Source organism: Prionailurus bengalensis, chromosome D3 (assembly GCF_016509475.1).
Source record: "Prionailurus bengalensis isolate Pbe53 chromosome D3, Fcat_Pben_1.1_paternal_pri, whole genome shotgun sequence".
NCBI classification, from domain to species: domain Eukaryota; kingdom Metazoa; phylum Chordata; class Mammalia; order Carnivora; family Felidae; genus Prionailurus; species Prionailurus bengalensis.
The window spans coordinates 23,370,949-23,393,262 of NC_057356.1; the positions used below are offsets into that span (position 1 = coordinate 23,370,949).

The 22,314-nt window shown below is 52.0% G+C and overlaps 1 protein-coding gene and 1 pseudogene across 7 annotated transcripts in view; both read right to left on the reverse strand.

Annotated features, from left to right (window-relative positions):
• Window positions 1-22,314, reverse strand: part of EMID1 (EMI domain containing 1) — a 47,977-nt gene that overhangs the window by 19,899 nt on the left and 5,764 nt on the right. For 4 of the 7 annotated variants that reach the window (XR_006293909.1, XM_043558013.1, XM_043558014.1 and 1 more), the window contains exons 2-13: window positions 19,652-19,765; window positions 19,055-19,158; window positions 11,334-11,417; window positions 10,152-10,213; window positions 8,058-8,178; window positions 7,805-7,855; window positions 7,638-7,727; window positions 6,703-6,858; window positions 5,633-5,722; window positions 5,440-5,492; window positions 4,894-4,956; window positions 4,743-4,787 (exon numbers count right to left, since the gene is read on the reverse strand). Coding sequence is in view for 6 of the 7 variants with exons in the window: in XM_043558013.1 (XP_043413948.1) it covers window positions 4,743-4,787; window positions 4,894-4,956; window positions 5,440-5,492; window positions 5,633-5,722; window positions 6,703-6,858; window positions 7,638-7,727; window positions 7,805-7,855; window positions 8,058-8,178; window positions 10,152-10,213; window positions 11,334-11,417; window positions 19,055-19,158; window positions 19,652-19,765 (1,033 nt within the window). In the remaining variant the exon portion in view is untranslated. Of the gene's footprint in view, window positions 1-2,807; window positions 3,142-4,742; window positions 4,788-4,893; window positions 4,957-5,439; window positions 5,493-5,632; window positions 5,723-6,702; window positions 6,859-7,637; window positions 7,728-7,804; window positions 7,856-8,057; window positions 8,179-10,151; window positions 10,214-11,333; window positions 11,418-19,054; window positions 19,159-19,651; window positions 19,766-22,314 lie in introns of those variants that run through there. The other 3 variants (XM_043558016.1, XM_043558018.1, XM_043558019.1) reach the window with 2 other exon arrangements.
• Window positions 1,893-2,060, reverse strand: LOC122471098 (annotated as a pseudogene).

A 22,314-nucleotide genomic window follows, 5' to 3' on the forward strand; every position in this document is an offset into this window, starting at 1 on the left:
CCCCTCCCATGCATGCATGCTCTCTCTCTCTCAAAATAAATTTAAAAAAAACTTTAAAAAATTAAAAAAAATTAATCTAGACACAGACCTCATACCCTTCACAGAAATTAACTCAAAATGGATCACAAATCTAAGTGCAAAAAGCAAACCATAGAATTTCTAGAAGGTAATGTAGGAGAAAACTTAGATGACTTTGGGTTTCATGATGACTTTTTGAAACAATATCAAAAGCACAATCCATGAAAGAAATCACTGATAAGCTGGAATTCATTGAAATTAAAAACTTCTGCTCTGCAAAAGATAATGTCAAGAGAGTAAGAGAAGTCACACACTGGGAGAAAATATTTGCAAAAGACACACCTGATAAAGGACTATTATCCAAAATACACAAAGAACTCTTAAAGCTCAACAATAAGAAAAACTAATTTAACAATTTTTTGCACAGAGGTGCCTGGGTGGCTCAGTGAATTGAGCGTTGGACTCTTGATTTTGGCTCAGGTCATGATGCAGGGTCATGGGATGGAGGCATGCATCATTGGGCGCCCTCTCCCTCTCTCTCCCACTTGCTTGCTCACTTTCAAAAAAAAAAAAAAAAAGGGAAGGGAAAAAAAGGCAATCTATGGAACGGGGGAAAATATTTGCAAACCACCTATCCAACAAGAGTTGATATCCAAAATATATAAGGAATTTATACAACTCAAGTGGAAAAAACCCAACCCAACAAATAACTCAATTAAAAACAGGCAAGGACCTGAACAGACATCTTCCCAAAGAAGATATACGAATGGCAAATAGGTATGTAAGAAGATGTTCAAGATTACTAATTATTAGGGACATGCAAATCATAACCACAATTTTAGATATTACCTCACACCTGTTAGGATGTCTATTATCAAAGAGAGAGAGAGAGAGAGAGAGAGAGAGAGAGAGAGAGAGAGAGAGAAATGGTGTGTATGTGAAAAAAAAAGGGAACCCTTGTGCATTGTTGGTGGGAATGTAAATTAATACAGCCATTATGGAAAACAGAATGGAGGTTCCTCAAGAAATTAAGAATAGAATTGCCATACAATCCAGCAGTCCCACTTCCGGGTATTTATCCAAAGAAAACAAAAATCACTATCTTGAAGAAATATCTGCATTCTCATATTCACTGCAGCATCATTCACAAAAGCCAAGATATGGATGAATGGATAAGCACAATGTGGTATGTATGTATATGTGTGTGTGTATATATAATGGAACATTATTCATCCTTAAAAAAGATGGAATCTTAATGATAAGAAGGATATGTGGATTTTAAGAAAAAAAAAAAGTTGAACTCAGAGAAACAGAGTAGAATGGTGGATCCCAGGGCCTGGGGCAGGGGATGGGAAATGGGGAAGGCTGATAAAAGAATATCAATTTTCAGTTATAGCATGGCCGAGTTCTTTGGATCTAATATTTAGTATGGTGACTAGAGTTAATAATACTACATTGTATAACTGAAATTTGTTAAGAGAGATCTTCAGTGTTCTCACCACACATAGACACACACAAAAGGTGTGTTTCTTATTTAAAAAGCTTTTTTTTTAAGTTTATTTATTTTGAGAGAGAGAGAGAGAAAGAGAAAGAGAATCATTAGGGGAGGGGCAGAGAGAGAGGGGGACAGAGGATCCGAAGTGGGCTCCGCACTGGCAGCAAAGAGCCTGACACAGGGCTTGAACTCACGATCCATGAGATCATGACCTGATAGATGTTGGACGTTTAACCGATTGAGCCACCCAGATGCCCCTTACAAAAACGTTTCTTACAAAACCAAACATACTATATGATCCAGTGATTGCACTCAATGTCATTTACCCAAATGAACTGGAAACTTACGTCCACACAAAAACCTGCATGTGGATATTTATTCATAATTGCCCAAACTCGGAAAGGTGTCTTTCAGTAGGTGAATGGATAAATAAACTGTAGTATATACAATGGAAAATTATTTACAGCTAAAAAGAAATGAGTTATCAAACCATGAAAAGATATGGAGGAAACTACACTTGATCTTAGCCAAAAGGCCGAGAAGCGATATATGGAGGAAACTTAAATGCATATTAGTGAGGAAAAAGGGACGAATGGGCAGAGCACCAAGGATTTTTAGGTCAGTGAACTATTCTATATGATGCTACAATGGTAGATACTAACAGTATACATCCATCGATACTGTAGAATGTACACCACCATGAGGGAGCCTTAATGTAAACTGTGGACTCAGGATGATAATAATGTGTCAATGTGGGTTCGATTGTACCAAATGTCCCACTGTATTCGAGATGTTGATAGTGGGGGGAGACTGTGTATATGTGAGGACAGGGAGTATATAAGAATTCTCTATACTTTCTGCTCAATTTTACTGTGAACCCCACCCCCCCCCAAAATGCTCTAAGAAATAATTTCATTAATTAAACAACAACAAAAAAAACTAACAAAAATAAAAATCCTTACAGATTTAGGAATCTTAGCAAACCCAAAGCAGGATAAACATAAAATCATCCCAACCACATCATTATCAACCTGTTGAAAACCAAGGGTAAAGAGAAAATCTTATTTTAATTTTTAAAAAATTTTTATTAAAAATTTTTTTTAACGTTTATTCATTTTTGAGAGACAGAGAGGGACAAACCACGAGTGGGGGAGGGGCAGAGACAGACAGGGAGACACAGACTCCAAAGCAGGCTCCAGGCTCTGAGCTGTTAGCACAGAGCCCGACGCTGGGCTTGAACTCACGAACCGTGAGATCATGACCTGAGCTGAAGTCGGATGCTCAACCAACTAAGCCACCCAGGCGCCCCTAAAGAGAAAATCTTAAAAGCCAGAGCAAAAAGATATGTACAAGGAAAACAACAAGAACCACAGCCAATTTCTCATGAGAAATGCTAATTTTCTCAGCCAGAAGACCATGGAACAACATCTTTAAAGTGCTAAAAGGAAGGAAAACTGCCAAGCTATCATTTTATATCCAATTTAAAATATCTTTCAAAAATTAAGGTAAAATAAAGACAGTTTTGGACAGAAGCGGTGAGGATTTGTTGCCAGCAGACTCATACAAGCAGAGCTAAAGGGCATTCTTTCTTTAGGCTGAAGACAAATGATACCAGATGGAATCTGGAGCTACAGGAAATCATTAGAAATGATAAATATATCAATAGATGTAAAAGACAATTTTTCTTTGTTTTCTTAACTTCTTTCAAAGTCAACTGTTTAAAGCAATAACAACAATGTATTGTGGGGTTTATAACAAATGCAGAAGTGAAATATATGGCAGTCATAGCACAAGGTCAGAAGGAGGCAAATTATACAGTTGTAACATTCCTATTCAGACGTGGAGTGGTATAATATTAATTCAAGTTAATTGTGGTAAGTCAAGGATGTATTTTTTATCCTTAAAACAACTGTGAAAAAATAACACAAAGTCATTGGCAGAGATAAAATGGAGTAAACAGTACTCAATCCAAAAGAAAGCAGAATAAAGGGGGAAAAAATAAAGAAGAGATGGAGTAAATAGAACACAAATAGCCAGCTGGTTGACGTAAATGGTACCGTATTAATAAATGTAAATGAACTCCACAGTAGAGAGACCTAACTATATGCCGTTTACCGGAGGTATACTTTAAATAGAAAAAGTTGAAAGCAAAAGTATTGAAAAAGATATACCATTCAAACACTAAGTGTAAGAAAGCTGGTGTGTTTTAGTATCAAAGTAGAATGCAGAGGATACCCTTGTTGGCTCAGTCTGAAGAGTATGAGGCTCCTGATCTTGGGGTTGTGAGTCTGAGCCCTACTTTGAGTGCAGAAATTACTTAAATAAATAAGAAACTTTATTGGGGCACCTAGGTGGCTCAGTCAGTTAAGCATCCAACTTGATTTTGGCTCAGGTCATGATCTCAGGGTTATGAGATTAAGCCCTCTGTTGGGCTCTGCACTGAGCCAGGAGCCTGCTTAAGACTTTTTTTTTTCTCTCTTTCTCTCTCCCTCCCTCTACCTCTCCCCCCAATGTGTACATGCGCTCTCTCTCTACAAAAAAGTCAATAAAAAAACTTTATTTAAAAAAAGGTAGAATTGGGGTGACTGGGTGGCTGTCAGTTAAATGTCTGACTTTGGCTCAGGTCATGATCTCATGGTTTGTGAGTTTGAGCCCCACATCGGGCTCTGTACTGACAGCTCAGAACCTGGATTCTGTGTCCCCCTTTCTCTCTGCTCCTCCCCTGTTCACACTCTGTCTCTCTCTTCTTCAAAAATAAATAAACAGTAAAAAAATTTTTTTTAATTAAAAAAAGTAGAATGTAGAACAAGGAGTATCCCCAGAGAGAAAAATATTCATTTCATAGACATTAAAATTCTGAACATGTATGCACCTAATAACAAAACTTCAAAACACACAAAGCAAAAGTTGACCAAACTAAAGGGAGAAACAGACAAATCAACAATCATAGTTGGAAAGATGGAGAGTGAAAGAAATATAGAGTGTCAGAGACACAGAGGAAAGAAAGAGATAGAGAAAAGCTACAGGGACACAGAGCCCGAGTGAAGGAGAGGTATATGGCCTGATACTAAGAGGCTGACAGGACCCAGAGATAAGGAAAGAGAGGGATGGATCATGCCCTGGAGAGGAAGGGGGTCAGGAGCTCTGGTCTCAGTGTGTAGAGCCAGAGCAGGGGTCTGAGCCTGTGGGATCCTGGAGGGGGTGCTGCAGGGTGGACAGCATCACTCACCCGCTGCCCCATGGAGCCTTGGGGGCCAGGTTCTCCACGCAGTCCCTGTGTGGGAGGGAGGAGAGGTATAGAGTCAGCTATTGGAGTGGGTGTGACCCAGGGATCCCAGGATTCCCCAGAATCCTCCACCAGGGGCTGCCTCAGTACTCACTCTCTCTCCCTTCTCTCCTGGGTGGCCGGAGATTCCTTTGGGTCCAGTGGGGCCTGGGGGTCCCTGAGCAACAAGACAGGGCCTCAGCTTTGTACTGATGCAGGGTGGGGTGGGCAAGGACTTGGGGGGCACAGGGGTCAAGGAGGGAGTCCCAGTTTGGCCTGGACCTCTGGGTTCTTTACCACACTCCCAGTGCCTGGCATACAGCTGGCAGTTTATACATCTCAGGGTTTAGAGTTATGGCCCTGGAGTCAGAGAGTCCCTACCCCTGATCTGCAAGTTGCCATGTGCTGGTGGCAGCCCTTTAAAAAAAAAAAAAAAGAACCTCTATCATTCTTGGCTGTATGTGCTGCTCTTCCTTACATGGACTGAATGACTGAATAAAAAGATTTACTGAAAGTAGTTTGCATATTAAGTGCTCAATAAATGCTTGAATGAATGAACAAATGAATGAATGGTAGATGGGTGAATGGATGAATATGTGGACTGACAGTGGGTGGGTGGATGGATGGACAGATGAGTGGGACCACTTGGAGAATTACTCACCATGTGTCCAGGACTCCCAGGAATGCCCATGGGACCAGGAAGTCCAGGGGGACCTGGAGTAAGACACGACATCCTCAGGACTCAGAGTACAATACCAGTAAGTCTGCTATCCACTCCCTCCTGATGGCCACAGCCCTAGCCACTCTGCCATCATCTGACCCCACCCCTTACATTGGGCCTGGACTCAACTTACCCATTGGCCCTGGGGGGCCTGGGAGTCCGACTGGTCCCTGGGGCCAGTGGCTGCTGGTCTCAGTGAAGGTGTTGGACAGTAATGGGTCCCCTGGGGGAGGAAAGATGGTGAGTGAGCAGGACTGGGCAGGGATAGGGCACTCAGTCTTTACCTGCCATACCTCTGCCAAGCCAGCTTTGACTACCCTGTGGGACAACCTATAGTGTGGGCGGGGCCATTGGACACCTGCTCCAAGGGTGAGGAGTGTGGAGAGTGCTGGTCATATGGGACCAGGAAGCAGGGAGGCCTGGGTTCTAACCTTACCGCACTCTGGCTAGTGACATTCAGCAAGACCCTCCACCTTGCTGAGCCTATACTGCCACACGTCAAATGGGAATAGTAATAACAGCTACCATTTATTGACCACCTACTTTGTGCTAGGCTTCTGTGCATGGGGGTCATGGAGCTCTGGGAGAACTGTGCAGTCACTCTCCCCATTGTACAGATGAGAAAACTGAGGCTTGGAGAGGGAGGAGTGGTGAGATGGAATGAATGGCGCCCAGTCATACATCAAAGATACGGCACAGGTATGATTGAACCTGGTACTCCTAGCTTCTGACCACTGGCGGCACACACGTAGGTCAGCCTGGGGAGGAGGTCAAGGATACATGTCTGGGTCCAGATGGGTGGAGGAGGCTCTCTGAGCACAGGGTCAGGGAGCACAGAACTCATTTCCTGCCATCAGGCCTGGGGCTCTCCAGCGCTCTGAGGGCTGGATCACCGCCAGCTCCAAGACTTGGCAGGAGGGCCGGATGCTGGTAATTCTAAGCACAGGCTCCGGAGGACGCCTGGGTTTGAAGCTGGTCTCTCATGTTCTGGCTATGTAATCGCTCCTCTCTGGCCCTCAGTCTTCCTCATCGGAGAACAGAAGAGGACAATGGCACTATTGGAGGACTGGGTGACACATAGCTGACCAAGGGCAAGCCTAGTATACAGAAGGTACCTGGTAGATGGCAGTGACAATGGGATGATCATTATGCCAGCCCTGCCCCCACTCCCACCATTATCTGTCATGACCCCAAGGGACTTACCATATTGGGGGTTCCAGGCATGGGGTGGTCCAACAGGGACTGGGGGGCCAGGGGGCCCAGGGGGGCCAGGAGGCCCTGGTGGACCTGGAGGTCCCCTCTCTCCAGGAGTGCCCACAGCTCCAGCCTGGCCAGGGCTTCCTGGGGGGCCCTGAGGACCTACAATGGAACCAGGGAGTTGTTGGGTGTATGAGAGGCAGGGAAGTCCAGGGTGGCTGCAAGGGGGTGGAACAAGGCAGCCTGGGGGAGTGGGTACACGATGGCTGTGGAGGCCACAAGCCCAGGCCGGTCCTGGCCCTGACCTCCCTGGCCATCTATTAAGGGGATGAACACAGCCCTCTTCAGGGGCTTTAGGACAATGGACACTTGGTATACAGCAGGTTCTTAGGAAATGTTGATTTCCAGAATGTTCTCTTCTCTCCCTTCCAGACTTTTGAATGAGTTGTTCCCTCCATCAGTCCTCCCTTTGCTCTGCCTGGTGTCCCCTCCAAGTCATCCTTTAGGCCTCAGCTATGATGTCACTCCCCAGGAAGCCCTTCTCATGCCCCACCCCATCCAGGCTGGGTCTAGGCTTCCTTCCTTGGGGTTTCCATACCTACAACTTCCCCCAGAACAACCTTGGTCACATGGTGGGGGACACTGCTATTTCTCCTCTGCCTGCCTCTCCTCCTCCCAGCTGGTCTGGAAGCATCAGAAGGGTATGGACAGGTCTGACCCCACCAAGTACCCAGCTCAGAGCCTGCTGTGGTAGGTTCCCAGGACACATGGGTCCAGAGAATGCAAAAGAGGGTTTTGGGGAGCCCAGGTATGAGTGGAGGGGTGATGAGCTGAGAGACACGTGGGTGGAAGGGGCCCAGGCTACCTCTGGCCAAGTAAGGGTTCACCTGACAGGGCTGACCTGGGAAGCTGGGGGTAGGGGCAGTGCTGTGGGCACTCACCTGGTGGGCCTCTCATCCCCGTTGGGCCCCGGCTGCCAGTGTCTCCCTTGGGGCCAGTGGGCCCAGGAAGCCCCTGGCCACCAACTCGATCTGGGGGAGAAAGTTCATCAGCTTGGTAGCTCCAACTTTGCCCTGACACTGGCCCTCGTCCCCCAGTCAGCACCTACCCTCTCGAGGGAGCAGCGGGGCCCTCACGTTCTCTCTGGCTCCTGGTAGCCCTGGGGCAGGGGTAGACAGGGGTCAGTGTCATCCAAGGTCCCTGCCTCCAGCTCCAGTGTGTACGACAGGGGCTACTGGGGTGCTGCGCCCCATCCCCTCAGGCCCAGAAAGGGGTCAAGCTGGGAGTCAGCAGCAGGGCGGGGACTGGAGTCTCACTCCCCTGATTCATTCCCAACACACTGCCCCTACTGACCCACTCACCTTGGAGGCTTCCATCTCCCGGGCTACCCCGGGCAGCTGGGGAGCCCCAGAGTGGGACAGGGTCCCCGGGTGCTGCTGGGGTCGGGAGCACTGCCCGCTCAGTGACAGTTAGCACCGCCACCTGCGGAGGAAGAAAAAGACAGGTAGGTACCAGGGTCTCAACAGGGGCAGGTCAGCAGAGGGGCCCCCGTGTTGGGGGCAGGAGGCCCATGCAGCCAGCATAGCCCAGCTTGGAGTGGAGACCCACCTCCCAGAGGCTCAGAACTTCATCAGAAGTGACTGTGGTTTTCAAACTACACAATTCGTCACCGTAAAAAAGCCATCATACACCGTCACTGCCACCCAAGTGGAGTTCTGTGTCGCCATGTTTGCTGGGCCACAGGGTCTTTCCTATGCTGAGCTGCATAATAACATGAAACTCCTCTTGGTCTATTCAAGTACTACAGGCTGGGAGGATTTTTACTAAATTTTGAGGGAAGTTTGGGAAGGTCTGACATGAAATAGAGGCCCTGAGGTGTATACAAAACCACTTTGGGACCCAGTGTGGGGAGCCTCTGAAAGTCAGTGGTGTCCGCTGAGCCTCTGACCTGGGATTAAAGAGGGGCCAGAATGCCCACTGACCAGGGGGCGGGGGTCGTGTGGTCCTGTCCAGAGAAAAGCTGAAACTCCCAGACAGACCCAGAACTAAGAACCACACCCCAGACCTGAGACTGAGCCCCTCATGCCGGCTCCTCCTGGGAGGAAGCCTGGGGAGCAGTGTGGGGTTCCCGGAGCTCCCACACTTCCTAGCGGGGGTTCTAGCACATGCTGTTCAGAAACTTCCTTTTCCCCCTTGATATCTCAGGGGCATCTTTTCATGTTACAAAACGGAGGTGTTGTGAACGGCTGTCTGGTATTATGCTAATTATGCAACCACTCCCTCCACCATATGGTTTTCAATTTTCCCTATTAATTATTATTATTTTTTAAATTTTTATTTATTTATTTTTTTGAGAGACAGAGTGCAAGTCGGGGAGGGGCAGAGAGAAAGGGAGACACAGAATCTGAAGCAGGCTCCAGGTTCTGAGCTGTCCGCACAGAGCCCACTGCGGGGGCTCGAATTCACAAACTATGAGATCATGACCGGAGCCGAAGTCAGATGCTTAACCAACTGAGCCACCCAGGCGCCCCTTCCCTATTAATCATTAACATTTTGGTAACCACCTTTGCATCTATCTACTCTCCTTAAGATAAATTCCCAAAGGATAGAATGATGGAGGAAAGGATATGCAGACAAAACATGTATGTCTTTACGTGTGCTTAGAAAATCTGGGGGGGGGGGGTGCTCCTGGGTGGCTCAGTTGGTTAAGCGTCTGACTCTCGATTTCTGCTCAGGTCATGATTTCATGGTCCGTGGGATTGAGCCCTGCTGACAGTGCAGAGCCTGCTTAGGATTCTCTCTCTCTGCCCCCTCATGCTTGTGCGCGCTCTCTCTCTTTCTCTCTCAAGATAAGTAAGTAAACTTAAAAAAAAGAAAAGAAAATCTGGAAGAAAAGATGCTTAAATATTGACCGTTGCTCTCTCTCGGGGCATAGGTGACTGCTGCAGATGGTTTTCTGGTAGGTTTTTCACAGTTCTGAGCTATTCATGTTTCTAAACTTACAATGTCTTGCTTTTAATTGCTGAAACCTTTGTATCTTGAGATAATTTGGGATGTGCAGATGTTTTGCTTTGGAAACTGGGAAGATAGTATTATGGTGGTGGAGGGAAATAAAAGGCAAAGGCGACAGGGCAAATAAGAGACTCAGCCACGGGCTCTGGGGGGGTGGGGTCTACAAATATCTGGCTGGCATGGAGATGGGGGTGCACAGGGAGCTTCGTAGGCCTCCTGGAGGAAGAGCAGGCCAGGCGATCTGACTGTGAGCAGGCTTCCTGGGGAAGGGCACAGAGGGGAAGCCAGCTTGTTCTGGAGGGTGGTGGGTGCCTGGTAGGGAGGTCACATGCTCTTGGGTGTTGAAGCTCAGCTCAGAGATGCAATGGGAATCATGAGTGGATGGGGCGTAGGGGTGCAGGGAGGGGGTGGGGAGGCCAGGGGAAGGGCAGCTGCTCACCCACCTTGGCTTCCAGCACCTTCAGCCGCTCGGTCAGCTCTGATACTTTGCTGCAGTTGAGGCAACCTGCAGGGAGGGATGAGGCTGGGGCTGGGGCCAGGTGCCACAGGTTCCCCATGGAGCCCCTCAACGCCTGGGGGCAGGATGGAGGCAATGGGACACCTGATGACCCCAAACCATGAGATAGCCCAGTACAGGAGAAGGGGCTACAGCCTGTTCAAGGTAGGCCATGTCCTGAGGGTTTCCTTTGGCTCCAGATCCTCCAGAGCAGAATCAGGGACACACCTCCTGCAACCTTTACATCTAAGATGACTCCTTCCCTGGAAGCCAGGGCAGGAAATCCTGTTGCTTCCCCTTGGGCAGGGCTGGCCTGGGCTTGCCAGCTTTGGGGACTGACACATCACAACCTGACTGAGCTGGCTCAGAGGCGCTACCCTCTGATTCTGCCTCCGCAACCACCGTCCAGCTCCTCGGGCCTCCCCAGGGATACCCCTAAGTTATCGATAGCAGCTCTCTGGCCCATTCCAGAACTTGCCAGCTGCGGTGCACGGGGACTAGTGCTTTAAGGGCTCATCTCTCCAGTCCACGCCAGGATCCCATGTGTTACGACGAGTGTCACCCCAGTTCACATCTGAGGGCACTGAGTTCAGAGCAAGGGTGCAGTGAGTTCTTGACAAGCACAAAGTCTGGGGTCGAGTCCCAGAGCTGCCCCTTCCTGGTTATGGGGCCTTGGGAAGGGCGCATCTCCTCTCTGACCCTCAGCTTCCTCCTCTTTAGAATGGGGACAATGATGCCTTCCTGGGGCTGTGAGATTGAAATGGGTTGACAATGGAAAGCACCTGGCGCAGTGCCTCACTCATTGCAGATGCGGAGAAAAGCATAGTTTAAATAAAAAGAGGACTGGCGGCTTGGGCCCACGTCTGCAAGAGTCTGGGGATCACACACACACACAAAAGAGTTTGGGGGTCATGGGTCTTGGGGTGCTGGGCCCAGGTCAGACTCCTTCTAGGCCCTTTCTCTCCACCCCCCCACTTTTCTTTCCAGGCTGGGGTGGGCAAGGGTGGGCGCTCTCCCTGACCCTCCATTGCTGGACTCAGCTGGCTTTAGGATCATCACCACATTGCCTGTGCCCCCGCCCGGCCTCTCCTAAACCAGGGGGACCCCAAGCAGCTGCCCCAGGACCCACCTGAGAAGGCTGTGGGCCTAAGTGCCATCCGTCGCATGGTGTTGCCTGACCAGCCAGGCTCCAAGAAGCCAGCGGAACCTGAAACTGAGGGATGATACTGATGAGAGCCCCGCTGGCCTGCACTATTCCCCATGTGCCACTGTGGCCCCGACCAGGATCCCTACCCCTCCTGATGAAGAGGGAGACAGAGGCCCAGAGAGGTGGGACAGTTTTCCTGAGTCACACAGCAAGAGCTGGGATGAACTGGAACAAGACTGCGAACTTGATGGGACTGGGGAGCGGGCTGGCAGCAGGTAGGGGCCAATGACCCCAGCAAGCTGCATGGGTTAAGAGCTTAGAGGTAACAGATGCAAGGTTGGGTCCCAGCCCTGCTACTTGCTGACCTGTATGACTTGTCCTCTCTGGACCCGCCTATATTCCCACCTGTAAAGTGGAGTCATAAGGCTACTACGCCCCCCAGGCTGGTGTGATCCTGAGGAAGGCAATGTATACAAAGGGCCCCCTGGGCACACATAGGCACACAGCAGGCAGCTGGGACATGGCTGTCCCCCTTCTCCCTGCCCCAATTGGTAAGAAGACACTGAAGTGGAACCCGCCCTGGTTTTAAATGAAAACCAGAGGGAGGCTGGCTGCCTGGGAAGGGCAAGGGGGGCTGTGCTCTACTCTGCCACCACCCCTATGAAGAGCGGCCACCCTGGCTGGTCTGGCTCTGGGGGCCTGGTTTTCCCCACAGCCAGAGGGATGGGCTGGCCGAGCCAGGGGCAGGGGTACAGCTGGAGGGGCTCTGGAGCCAGCAGTAGCAACTGCCCTTCTCTGCCCCCCCCCCCCCACCGCCCCCCAGGCCTGCCTTTTAAGGCCACAGAGTGCCATCTGGTTGGGGGGGGGCGGGGAGAAAAGACCCAAATAAGGCACAGACCTGGCAGCTCTGAGCCAGGCTGCGGGTTGGTGCAGGGAGTGCGGCGCCGGGAACTCAAACCAGACGGGTGTCTCTGGCCAGCCCCCAGCAGGGAGGCGGCCAGAACCTGCTCCACTATGGGGCCTCTGCTCAGACTGGCCTTGCATCTCCCGCTCACCCTCCCTGGGGACTTGGGACTTGCCCCATCGCAGGGAATAAATCTGGCCCAGGACAGAGGAAGGTGGGCTGGCAGCCCAGGACCGGGGGCAGGGATCGGGGCAAGGTGGGGGGAATGCCATGTGAGCCAAGGCCAATGCTAAGTGTTCTACACACCCCAGCTCAATCTCACATGGTAGGTTGTAACAGCTAACACTTAACAGCTAGCACTTACTCTGGGCCTGGCACATTCTAGTAAGCACTTCACATACACATTTTTAACTCATTATCCTCATGGAACCCTATAAATGGGTAGCTAGTACCACCTCCACTTTACAGATGGGAAACTGAGGCACAGAGCTCCTCTGTCCCCTGTGCTCAGATGAATGGACGAGTGAATATGAGTATCTCTCTGGAGGGAAACCAAGACGGCTGGAGCCTGGACTTGAACTCAGGTTAGCCTAACTCCAGGGCTCGACCTCTGGGCCACCTGTTACCTCGAGTCAGCCCACTGGGTGGAGGCAGGGAGGCCTGGCACCTGCAGGAATGCTGGCTCTGGAGGAGAATGGGCTCGGCAAGCCTTCCTCGTCCTCTTTGCTCCCAGGTGAAGATGTAAAAGGCCATTTTATTACTCTTTTCAGGAAGTCAACCAAAGGAAGCTGCTGTCTCTCCAACCTCATGGAAGTTTGGGTTTTCTCTGGGATGAAGTCTGGCAGAGCATCTGCCCGGCCCGGCCTCCTCACTTACCCTGCTGTTTCCCCCTTTTTTCATGGCATTCCCACCCTCTAACATGTACTGTGTCAGTTCCCCAGTTCACGGCCAGTCACCCACCCCACTGGCTGGAACATGAGCCCCACCAGGGCAGGGACCTAGTCTGTCCCATGAATGGCCTGGAAAAGTGCCTGTTGCATAGTAGGGCCTCAGTGGCCTCAACAGACCTTCTGTTAACAAATGCATGAATCACCGGCCCAAAATGAATGTAAAACAAACAAAACAAAAGGCAAAATAATGTGGACGGCAGACACAATGGTCTTGAAAATGAGCATAAATGTTCTAACGTCACACGAGGGCTTCCCTGAGTTACTAATCTATGCACTTGTGGTTGGAAATTCTTTTTCAACCAATTTGCTTTTGTACATTTCATTGGACGCCAGAGAGAACTAGAAAAACTAATGAAAACATGGTCTGACCATCAGCATAGATGTAACTGGTTCAAAGTGATGGCAAGTGAAAATTTTAAAAGAAAGAAAGATGGAAGCAAGGAAGGAAGGAAAGAAAGAAGGAAGATAGTTAAAGAAATAACAAAACTGCTAAAAAAAAAAAAAAAACAAACCCAGAAAATATTGGTTTGGTTCAGGATTCACAAAAACAATCCCTAAAACTTCAAATTCTGGTAAGTGGACAGAACTACTTTAAGGGGCAAATCAGGCTGTAAAATGGCCCTTTCGCACAGCAAATCCCAGTAGGAAAAAAGCTCAGGGTTGGGACAAGGTCCCCTGTCATCCAAAAGTATCATATCCTTCCCACTGGTGTTGGGCCAGGACCTCTGGAGCAGACCCCAACGGGCTGAAAGTCCCCCAGACCCCAGCCTGGTGGTCTGTCCTGAAGTTCCACCCCTCAGCCCTAACCTTGCCCTCTCAGGGGCTCCAGGCTGGGTTCCAGGACCACAAACCCCAGCTTCACTCTGGGAAACCTGACTGTGGGCTACTTCCCACCACCTGGGAGGTCTCTGCCAGTACCACACACACTGCCTCCCTACCCCCTTCCCCACAGCTGCCAGTCCTATATCACCTCCTCCAGGAAGCCTTCCCAGACACACCAGGGTACCCACCAAAGCTCCCCCCATGACACTCTCATCACTCCCTGCCTTGATCTGCACAAGGACAGCATCAGGTACAGTTTCAAGCCCTGTGCCCCCATAAACAGCTCCCCTTCCCCCTGCCCACCACTAGGGCTAAGCTAAGAAGCCCCTTCTCATTGGGTCTTCATGAGAACATGAGGCCCAGAAAGGAGAGGCCGCCTGCCCACACAGAGAGGTAGGGATGTGGGGATTCAAACACCACCCTACACTGGGAATGTGGGTGTGAGAAGTTGCGAGTGTCCCTGGGCTTCATCTCTGGCTTTCTCTTCCAGGACAGGGGCCAGCAGAGGGGCTTCCTCATTCATGAGCCACCCACAGGTCTGCTGGGTCCAGTGACCACAGCCACAGAGATGCAGTCTCCCCAGCCTCAGTCCAGGTGTCGTCCTGGGAATTTACTTTGCAAATGTAAATATTTGCTGCTGTTGGCCTGAACCAAAGATGGGGTCAGGGATGGGGCCAGGAGCTCCAAGAACCCTCCAGCTGGCTTCTGGGAAGCCTCAGTCTGTGTCCAGCCTGGCCCTCTCTTCAGGGTAAAAGGAGGTTCCCATTCATTTCCCATGTACCCACTGTACGTCAGGCACTGGAGAGACACGAGTAGTGATGGCAAGGCGGGGGCCACCGTAGCCAGGTGGCAGCTCCAGGAGGGTCACAGGCAGAGGGGACAGCTGCTGCCCAGGCTGTGGGGTGGGAGAGAAGGCCAGTGTAGGCCAGGGGTAAGATGGAGTGAGGGCAAGGCTGGAGCACATCACTGGGGTGGTCAGGAAGGTGGAGAGGGGAGCCACCCAGCTAGGGGTGAAGGACAGACAGGCAGGGAGTCAGAAGATAGGGGCTGCTGGACCTTCCAGACAGGAGTGGAGTAGACGGGTGGCAGACTCGGGCAGCACTGAGCCCACAGGATCCTGAATCTTCAGAGTAAAGCACAAACTTTGCACTGTAACTGGCATCTAGTTAGGGCTGGAAAGATAGGTGCAGGAAGGGCCTGGCCCTGGATGGTGGAGAAGCCCAGGGCCCAGGCAACACCTGGGCCAGAACCTCTGGTCTGTTCTTAAGCTTTTTTTGCTGTGTGACCTGGGGCAAACTTCTTCCCTCTCTGGTAGCCCATCATCGAAAGGCTGTGGGAGTCCACAGATGGGGAAGGGACATGTGTGCTAAGGACAGTGGAACAGTGAGGGGCAAACAGAGGTCACCTAGCTGCAGGGGGTCCCATGGGAGAGGAGGGTGAGGGAGCTTCTCGATTTTTCTATCAGGGAGCAATTGGGGCTGAGATTGGCTTCCACCAGTCTCATGGTGCCCCAACTGTCCGAATACTCCCCTACTGGAAATCCTCAGCTGATGCTGCTGCAGAGGAAAAATCCTGGCCCCAGGTCATACTGATGGACTTTGAATCGGGATGTGACCTTGAGCAAGGCATTTCCCTCTCCCAGCCTCAATTTCCATACCTGGACCTTCTGCATCATGGCATGATAGGTAGCATGACACCGGTGGGTGTGAGTCATGGTACCCGGCATGGAAGACAGCGGACGCTTTCCTTCCCCTCATCATTATTATTACGGGAGGGTCTGAGCCAGGGGGAAGCTGCAGACCCCAGGTCAGAGCCCTAGCTCTGAGAATCCCAGCTATAAAGCTTATTTGCTGTGTGACCCTGGATGAGATCTACACCCTCTCTGAGCCTCACTTACATCGCCTGAACAATGGGGCTGATGGGTGAACAATCTGTCTGCAAGGACTCCCTCCTCTCAGAGGCAGAATAACACGGAGGCCACAGCAGCTCTGCCCTCAGCAGAGCCCACCAGGGGCTCAGGACCAGCAGACACAGTGCATCCGGCCTTGGCCCTTCCTCAACGTTTTCCAGTGGGAGTGGGCAGCCAGGTGAGACTCAGCCAGGCTCCCTTCCTCCATCTAGTCCCACCTCCCAAGGCCAAGAGGCATTAGTAGAGGCTTGATCAGACAGGTCCCGTGCTCAGTGACTCCAGGTCCAGGTGAATACCCTTCTGAGCCTCAGTTACCCCATCTGTAAAACGGGGCCTATTCCAGTGTTTTCCTCATAGGTTGTCATGAACATCAGGGTACATCCTCACTCATCATCACAGAGTGAACATTGCCATTCCGAAGATGAGAAAGCCAGGGCTAAGAGCTACGAGTGAATGAAGAACCTGCAGACTCGACGCCTGTTTGCTGAGCAGCTGACTGAGAAACTAATCTCAGAGGTGGGAGGGAGGACAGTCCCAGAGAGCCATCGCAGAATCCCCAGCACAGGGGCCAAGGGGGAGAGGAAGATATAAATTTATGAATATCCACTGTGTTTGAGGCATGAGTCTCAGATGCTCATAATAAAGTACAAGGTGGGCACTTTTCAATCCCAGGTGACTTCCAGATAGAGACAAGATTCAGAGAGGTAGGGTGACCTGCCCCAGATCACACAGCAGAGCACAGCTGATCTAGATCTGAATTCTGGAATGATGGGTGCTCCCTCTCCTCCTTCATGTCACCCCACACTGCTCTGGTGACACTGCTCTGTGGCCCCAGGGCCATGTCACAGGGCTGGGCAGACTATGAGGGCAGTTACCAGCCAGGGAAACTGCTGGGGGGGTGGGGCTCAGCCTCAACCAAGCTGTCAGAGGAAGGGCACGGCCTGGGTTGGGCTTGCAATGTCCTCATGCTTCCCCACCCTCATTCCCAGGACCCCAGAAGAGCAGTGTTCCAGAACATCCAGGCCTGGGCATCTCTTTAGTCTGCTCTGCCTGTGTGTGTGTGGGAGAGGCCCTTCCTGTCTCTGGTTATCACATAGTGCCCACCACAGGCTGCCGTGCCACTGCAGGGTCTTTACGGCTTCATTTCATCCTTGAAACATCCCTGGGAAGCAGACTCTAGTACCCTGCCCATTTCACAAGTGAGAACACAGAAGTTTAGTGTGGGAGAGCCCAGGCTCTGCAAGAGCACACAGCAGCTTGGTGCTCTTTAGAGAAGGTATTCCTCCCTTTGAATGGGCACGAGATACGGGCCACCTGCACTGCAGTCCCCACCCCGCCCCCTCTGCCCGGTGCCCTTGCACAATGACTTGCACAATGTATGGGGAGTCCCTGGCCCAAGGCCACACAGCTGGTGTGTGGCAGATCTGGCCTGGCCCATGAAGCCCTGGAGACGTCCATCCCAGGCTGGGACCTGGAGGCCCTGAAAGAGGAGATGGCAGATGTCAGGGTTGGCCTAGCCCAGCCCCCGTCTTGCACACCAACCTTGCCATTGGCAGAGACCTTAGCCTTGATCCTGGTTTCTGGACACACAGCCTCCAGCTGTGGGACTCAAGGGCATGGGAACTGCCCCCACCTGTCCTCCGCCCTCACTGGCTCCATGATGGCCCCACAGACCTGGGAAGGTCTGCCCTTGGGAGGGAAGCCACTGACAGAGTGGCCTTTGTCTGGGCAGGCCCTGCCTGGCTCAGGCCCGCTAGGCCCAGGTGGCCCCCACACTCTGGGGACTTACTTCCCCCCAACCAGCTACTCTGTGTCCTCTTTGGCAGCAGCCCCTCCTTGTTGGCTCTCCTCCTGCCCCCTGGGCCCCTCTTCCTCCCACCAGGGAGGGGAGGGTCCCATTCCTGGTTCCCCTTGATGTCCCCTCCCACACCGGCACCGGCAGCTGCCTCTCTGTACAGGACCCCTGCTGGGCATCAGGCAGCTCCCCCACTCCCTCTGGCCACCCCTACCAGAACTGGAGACTCCCCAACCCCACAGGGAAATCTGCCAGGCCCCTCCCTGCCCCACTCTGTCATGAGCTCTACCCCCCACCCTGTGTGACTCTGGGCATGTGACTCCACCTCTCTGGGCCTCTGTTGCCCATCCTATGAAGCAGGACTCTTGTGGGTCCCAGGGAGGCGAAGCATGTAAATCTTTCAAGAAGCACCTATGAATGGTGACTTCTGTTAGCATCACGCTCTCTTGATTCAGAGGCCATGTCTCACACGTTCGTGTTTCTGGAATCAGAGTATGTCTTGTGACTGATGCTCACATTAACGTGCTGCTCTGGGGGCCCTGAATGCCTCTTTCCACTTATGTGCCTACAGGCGTGCTTCTTGGGCTGGTTCTGACAGCTTCTCTTGCTGAATTCAGATAGGTAGTGAGGGTGGGAGCCACCCAGACTGCTTAGCAGAGAGGCAGGTGCCCTTGAGAGAGGGCTCTCCAGGTAACCATGTGTCCAGGGTGCAGGGAGGCCTGGGCTGTGTCCTCTGTACCACTGCTGGGTGCTGGGCCCTGAGCCACCCGTGTTGCATGCAGAGAAGGGGGGTGGGGTGAAAGGGCTCCCTCTGCCTGCGACACACTCCACATGTGGTGGCCCATCTCTAAGGCCCTGGGAGAGGCCAGGCAGACCAGCCTTCAAATCCTGACCGTCACTCAGGAGCTGTATACCCATCACTTTCCTGAGCCTCAGTTTCCTCACCCACAAGATGGATACAACCATCCCAACCGGGCCAGTTCACAGACTTAAGGGGTGCTTTGCTTCCATGTGCTGTTACCATATCCAATGGAAATGTCCACACGGGTTCTCCCCAAGTTTGGAGGAAAGGCTTGGGACGGTGTGCCTCAAGACATGAGCTATGCAGCATGTATGAAATTCCTTCAGGGGTCCTGAGAGTTAGGCGGTCAACACCCATGGGACAGCAGGCCCTGACTGTGTGCATACCAGCCACGCCTCACTAGTGGGCCTGGGTGTGCCCAGTGCTGGCCACTGTAGCATCTACCGACTTAGCAAGGGTTGACTACTCCCACCCACGCGCCCGAGGGAAGGCACCTGGCCTGTACCTCGGGGTAGTCCTACCTTCCTCGCAGTTCACCCCTGAGTGCCCGGGGCAGCACCTCCACTCACGCGTGGTCACTGTCTTGTACATCACCTTGTATGTGGGTCTCACCACGGTTCTGTAGCTGAAAGAGTGTCCAGGGGGCCGGACTCAGACAGAGTTTTCTGCCACCTTTCCCACCGACCTGGATGTCCGTGGGGATAAGCTCCAGGGTCCTCTGCTACCTCTGAGCCCCTCTGGAGCCTCTCTCCTCCTCTACACAGGGATTCAGCCCTTCCAATCCCTTGTAACTCCCCGGGTGGGGGGATCTAGATACTAAGTGGACAGGAAGTCCCTGCAAGCTGGGTTGGCCTGTCCCGCCGAGCAGTGAAGCTTCACCAAGTGAATGCATGTGGGTAAATGGTGGAATCCTTCCCCCAGGAGGCCCTCCAAGTGCCCCAGGAGCCTAAGGGGAGGTGCTGAGGATGGGGACGGGGCCAAAATTCCCTTTGCTCCGCCCACCCTCGGGGCCCCTGCATTTCCCTGCACTCTCGATGCAGTGTCACAACCAGGCCTTTGCTCCTGCTGGCCTCCACCTAGCATGCCACCAGCCCCTGTTCCACCATGGTCTCACTTACCTGTTCCCTGGGCAGCTCATGGGCCAGGGGCAATTCTGCAGCACTCGCTGAAGGTAGGTGCCATTTTGCACGTGGCATGAGATGGTACGGGTCACCACATAGGAGCACCAGTTCCTGAAACAGACCCACAGTGAGGAAGCTCAGGTGCCATGCGCAGCCTCTTCCCAGGACCCCAGGGAGGATGAGTGAGGAGGTCCAGGTTCTTTCCAGGAGCCCTGAGTCTCTAGGGAGAGAGACCCCCGAGCTCTGAGTCCTTTGGGCCCCAGTCAGGAGTCTCTGGGCTACTGTGGCTGAGGAGTGACTCCTATAGCTCTGGAGGGGCAGCTGTGCTGGGGGCTCTCGGAAGGTCGTGGGGACTGAGCTGCGGGGGACAAGACGGGAGCAAGGCATCCTTGCCTGCGCTCTCCTTTCTCGATATCACTTCTCTCCATCCGGGTCACCAGGGCCTCCTGCCTCCCACCCGGACAACAGCAGCAGCCCCCGTCTTGCCCCTCAGTTGCTCCCTAGGGAGAGTGTCATAAAATGGAAACCTGGCCATGTTCTTCCCGTGCTCATCCTCACTCGGCGCCCTCCAGATGTCCTGTGCTCACATCTGCTGTGAACCCTCACCTCCAGGTCTTCACACACACTCACGCTGGGCCCACTGCCTGGGCCCACTGCCACACGCTGGGCCCACCCTGCCCCCACTTCTCCACTTGGCACCTCCGACCTTCAAAGCCCTACTGTGCTGTCACCTCTCCCCGAGTCCTTTTCCACCTCCACCCCTACCTGAACAGAATTGATGGTTCCCTGCCAGGGATCCCCTGCAGCACTTTGTATACCTGTCTCGCTGAGTTAGGCTGAGGATTCATGTCTGTCCTGTCCCTCCCCTGGCATGACAGAAGAGAGGCCCTGTCTCACTTATCCTTGTGTCCCCTCTGTGTGATAGCCAGATGTCCCAAGCATGGGGGACTGGATTCTCCAAATGCCCATTAATAATCATATTGCTTTGCAGGGCGCCTGGGTAGCTCAGTCATTTCAGCAGCTGACTCTTGATTTCAGCTCAGGTCATGATCCCAAGGTTGTGGGATTGAGCCCTACATTGGGCTCCACACTCAGCAGGGAGGATTCTCTCTGTCTTTCCCTCTGTCCCTCTCTCCCCTGCTCGTGTGTTCTCTCTCTAAAAAAACAAAAAACAAAAAACATATTGCATTGCATTTATTGAGCACCCACTGTATGCTAAGGGTATTTACATTATCTTCCTAGTAAGTCAGGAAGGCACCTCCCTACATTTTACAAAGGTGTAAACTGAGGCTTGGGGAGGGGAGGACAACTGCTCACGTACCAGAGCTGGTGCATGGTAGAGTCGGATTTGCACCCAGGAATGTGGATGGCCCAGCCTGGCCCCTGACTTCATCCCAGAGATCTCAGCTCCTGTCTCCTCCCCATCTCCTGAGCCACGGTCCATGGTTCTGTGAAGGCCCCAGCCTGGGAACCTGCTGACCCCAGGCTCAAGACCACAAAGGAAAGTCTGGTGGGGTGACAGGCTCTGGCTGAAAAGGGTCACCTGAAACAGTCCCTCCTTTCCCAATCCCGGCAAAAAATGCAGGGCCTGTGACCCTGTGCGGGGCTGAGGGCTGCTGAGCCGCTGGAATGTCTCAGCCATCACAGAGATGTCTGCCACCACCGACATCCAGTCTCCCAGCTGCCGTCCCACCCCCGACCCTGGTCACCCATCAGAGAATGTCCTTGGCCGGGACCTGCCGACTAACTCACTGTGGGACGCTGGGGAAGTCCCTTCACCGTTTTGTCACCCTGGGATAAATCCAGAAGGAAGAAACAGCCTTAGCCAAAGGCAAAGTGGGGAGAAGGGATGGCTCTGTTTAGACCAATGACCTGGCAGAGGCTCACCGTAGCCCTTGGCCAGACACCACATGGAAGAGGTGACAGGGGCTTGTGGCAGCACTGCTGGGAACCACGCGACACTGGGAACAGCCTAAACAGCTACAGGACCACTGGACGTGGAAAACCAGATGCGAGATAGAGCCCAAGTTCTCCACGTGTAGACCACCATGTCTGGCTAATTGAGAAACGCAAGTGCAGACCAACGGATAGAGAAGGATTGGATTTCTATTAAAATAAGAAAGCTCAGGGTGGGGGTGGGGGGCCCTGGGTGGCTCCGTCAGTTAAGTGGTTAAGTGTCTGACTTTGGCTCAGGTCATGATCTCACAGTGTGTCAGGCTCCGTGCTGACATCTCAGCCTGCGGGTTCTATGTCTCCCTCTCTCTCTGCTCCTCCCCTGCTCACCCTCTGTCTCTCTCTCTCAAAAATAAATAAACATTACATGAAAAAAAAAAAAAGCTCAGGGGTGCCTGGGTGGCTCAGTTGGTTAACTGTCCAACTCTTGACTTCCGCTCAGGTCATGATCTCACTGTTTATGGGTTCGAGCCCCACACTGGGCTCTGTGCTGACAGTGGGGGAGCCTGCTTGGGATTCTCTCTCTGCCTTTCTCTCTGCCTCTCCCGGGCTCAAGCTCATGCTCTCTTTCAAAATAGATAAACTTAAAGAAATTTAAAAAAGAGAAAGCTCAAAGACTATTTATATGTATATGCACATATATAGCTATGTGTGCAAAGTTAGGAAAAATCACACGCTCACATCAAATTGCCACCCATGGGGGCAGG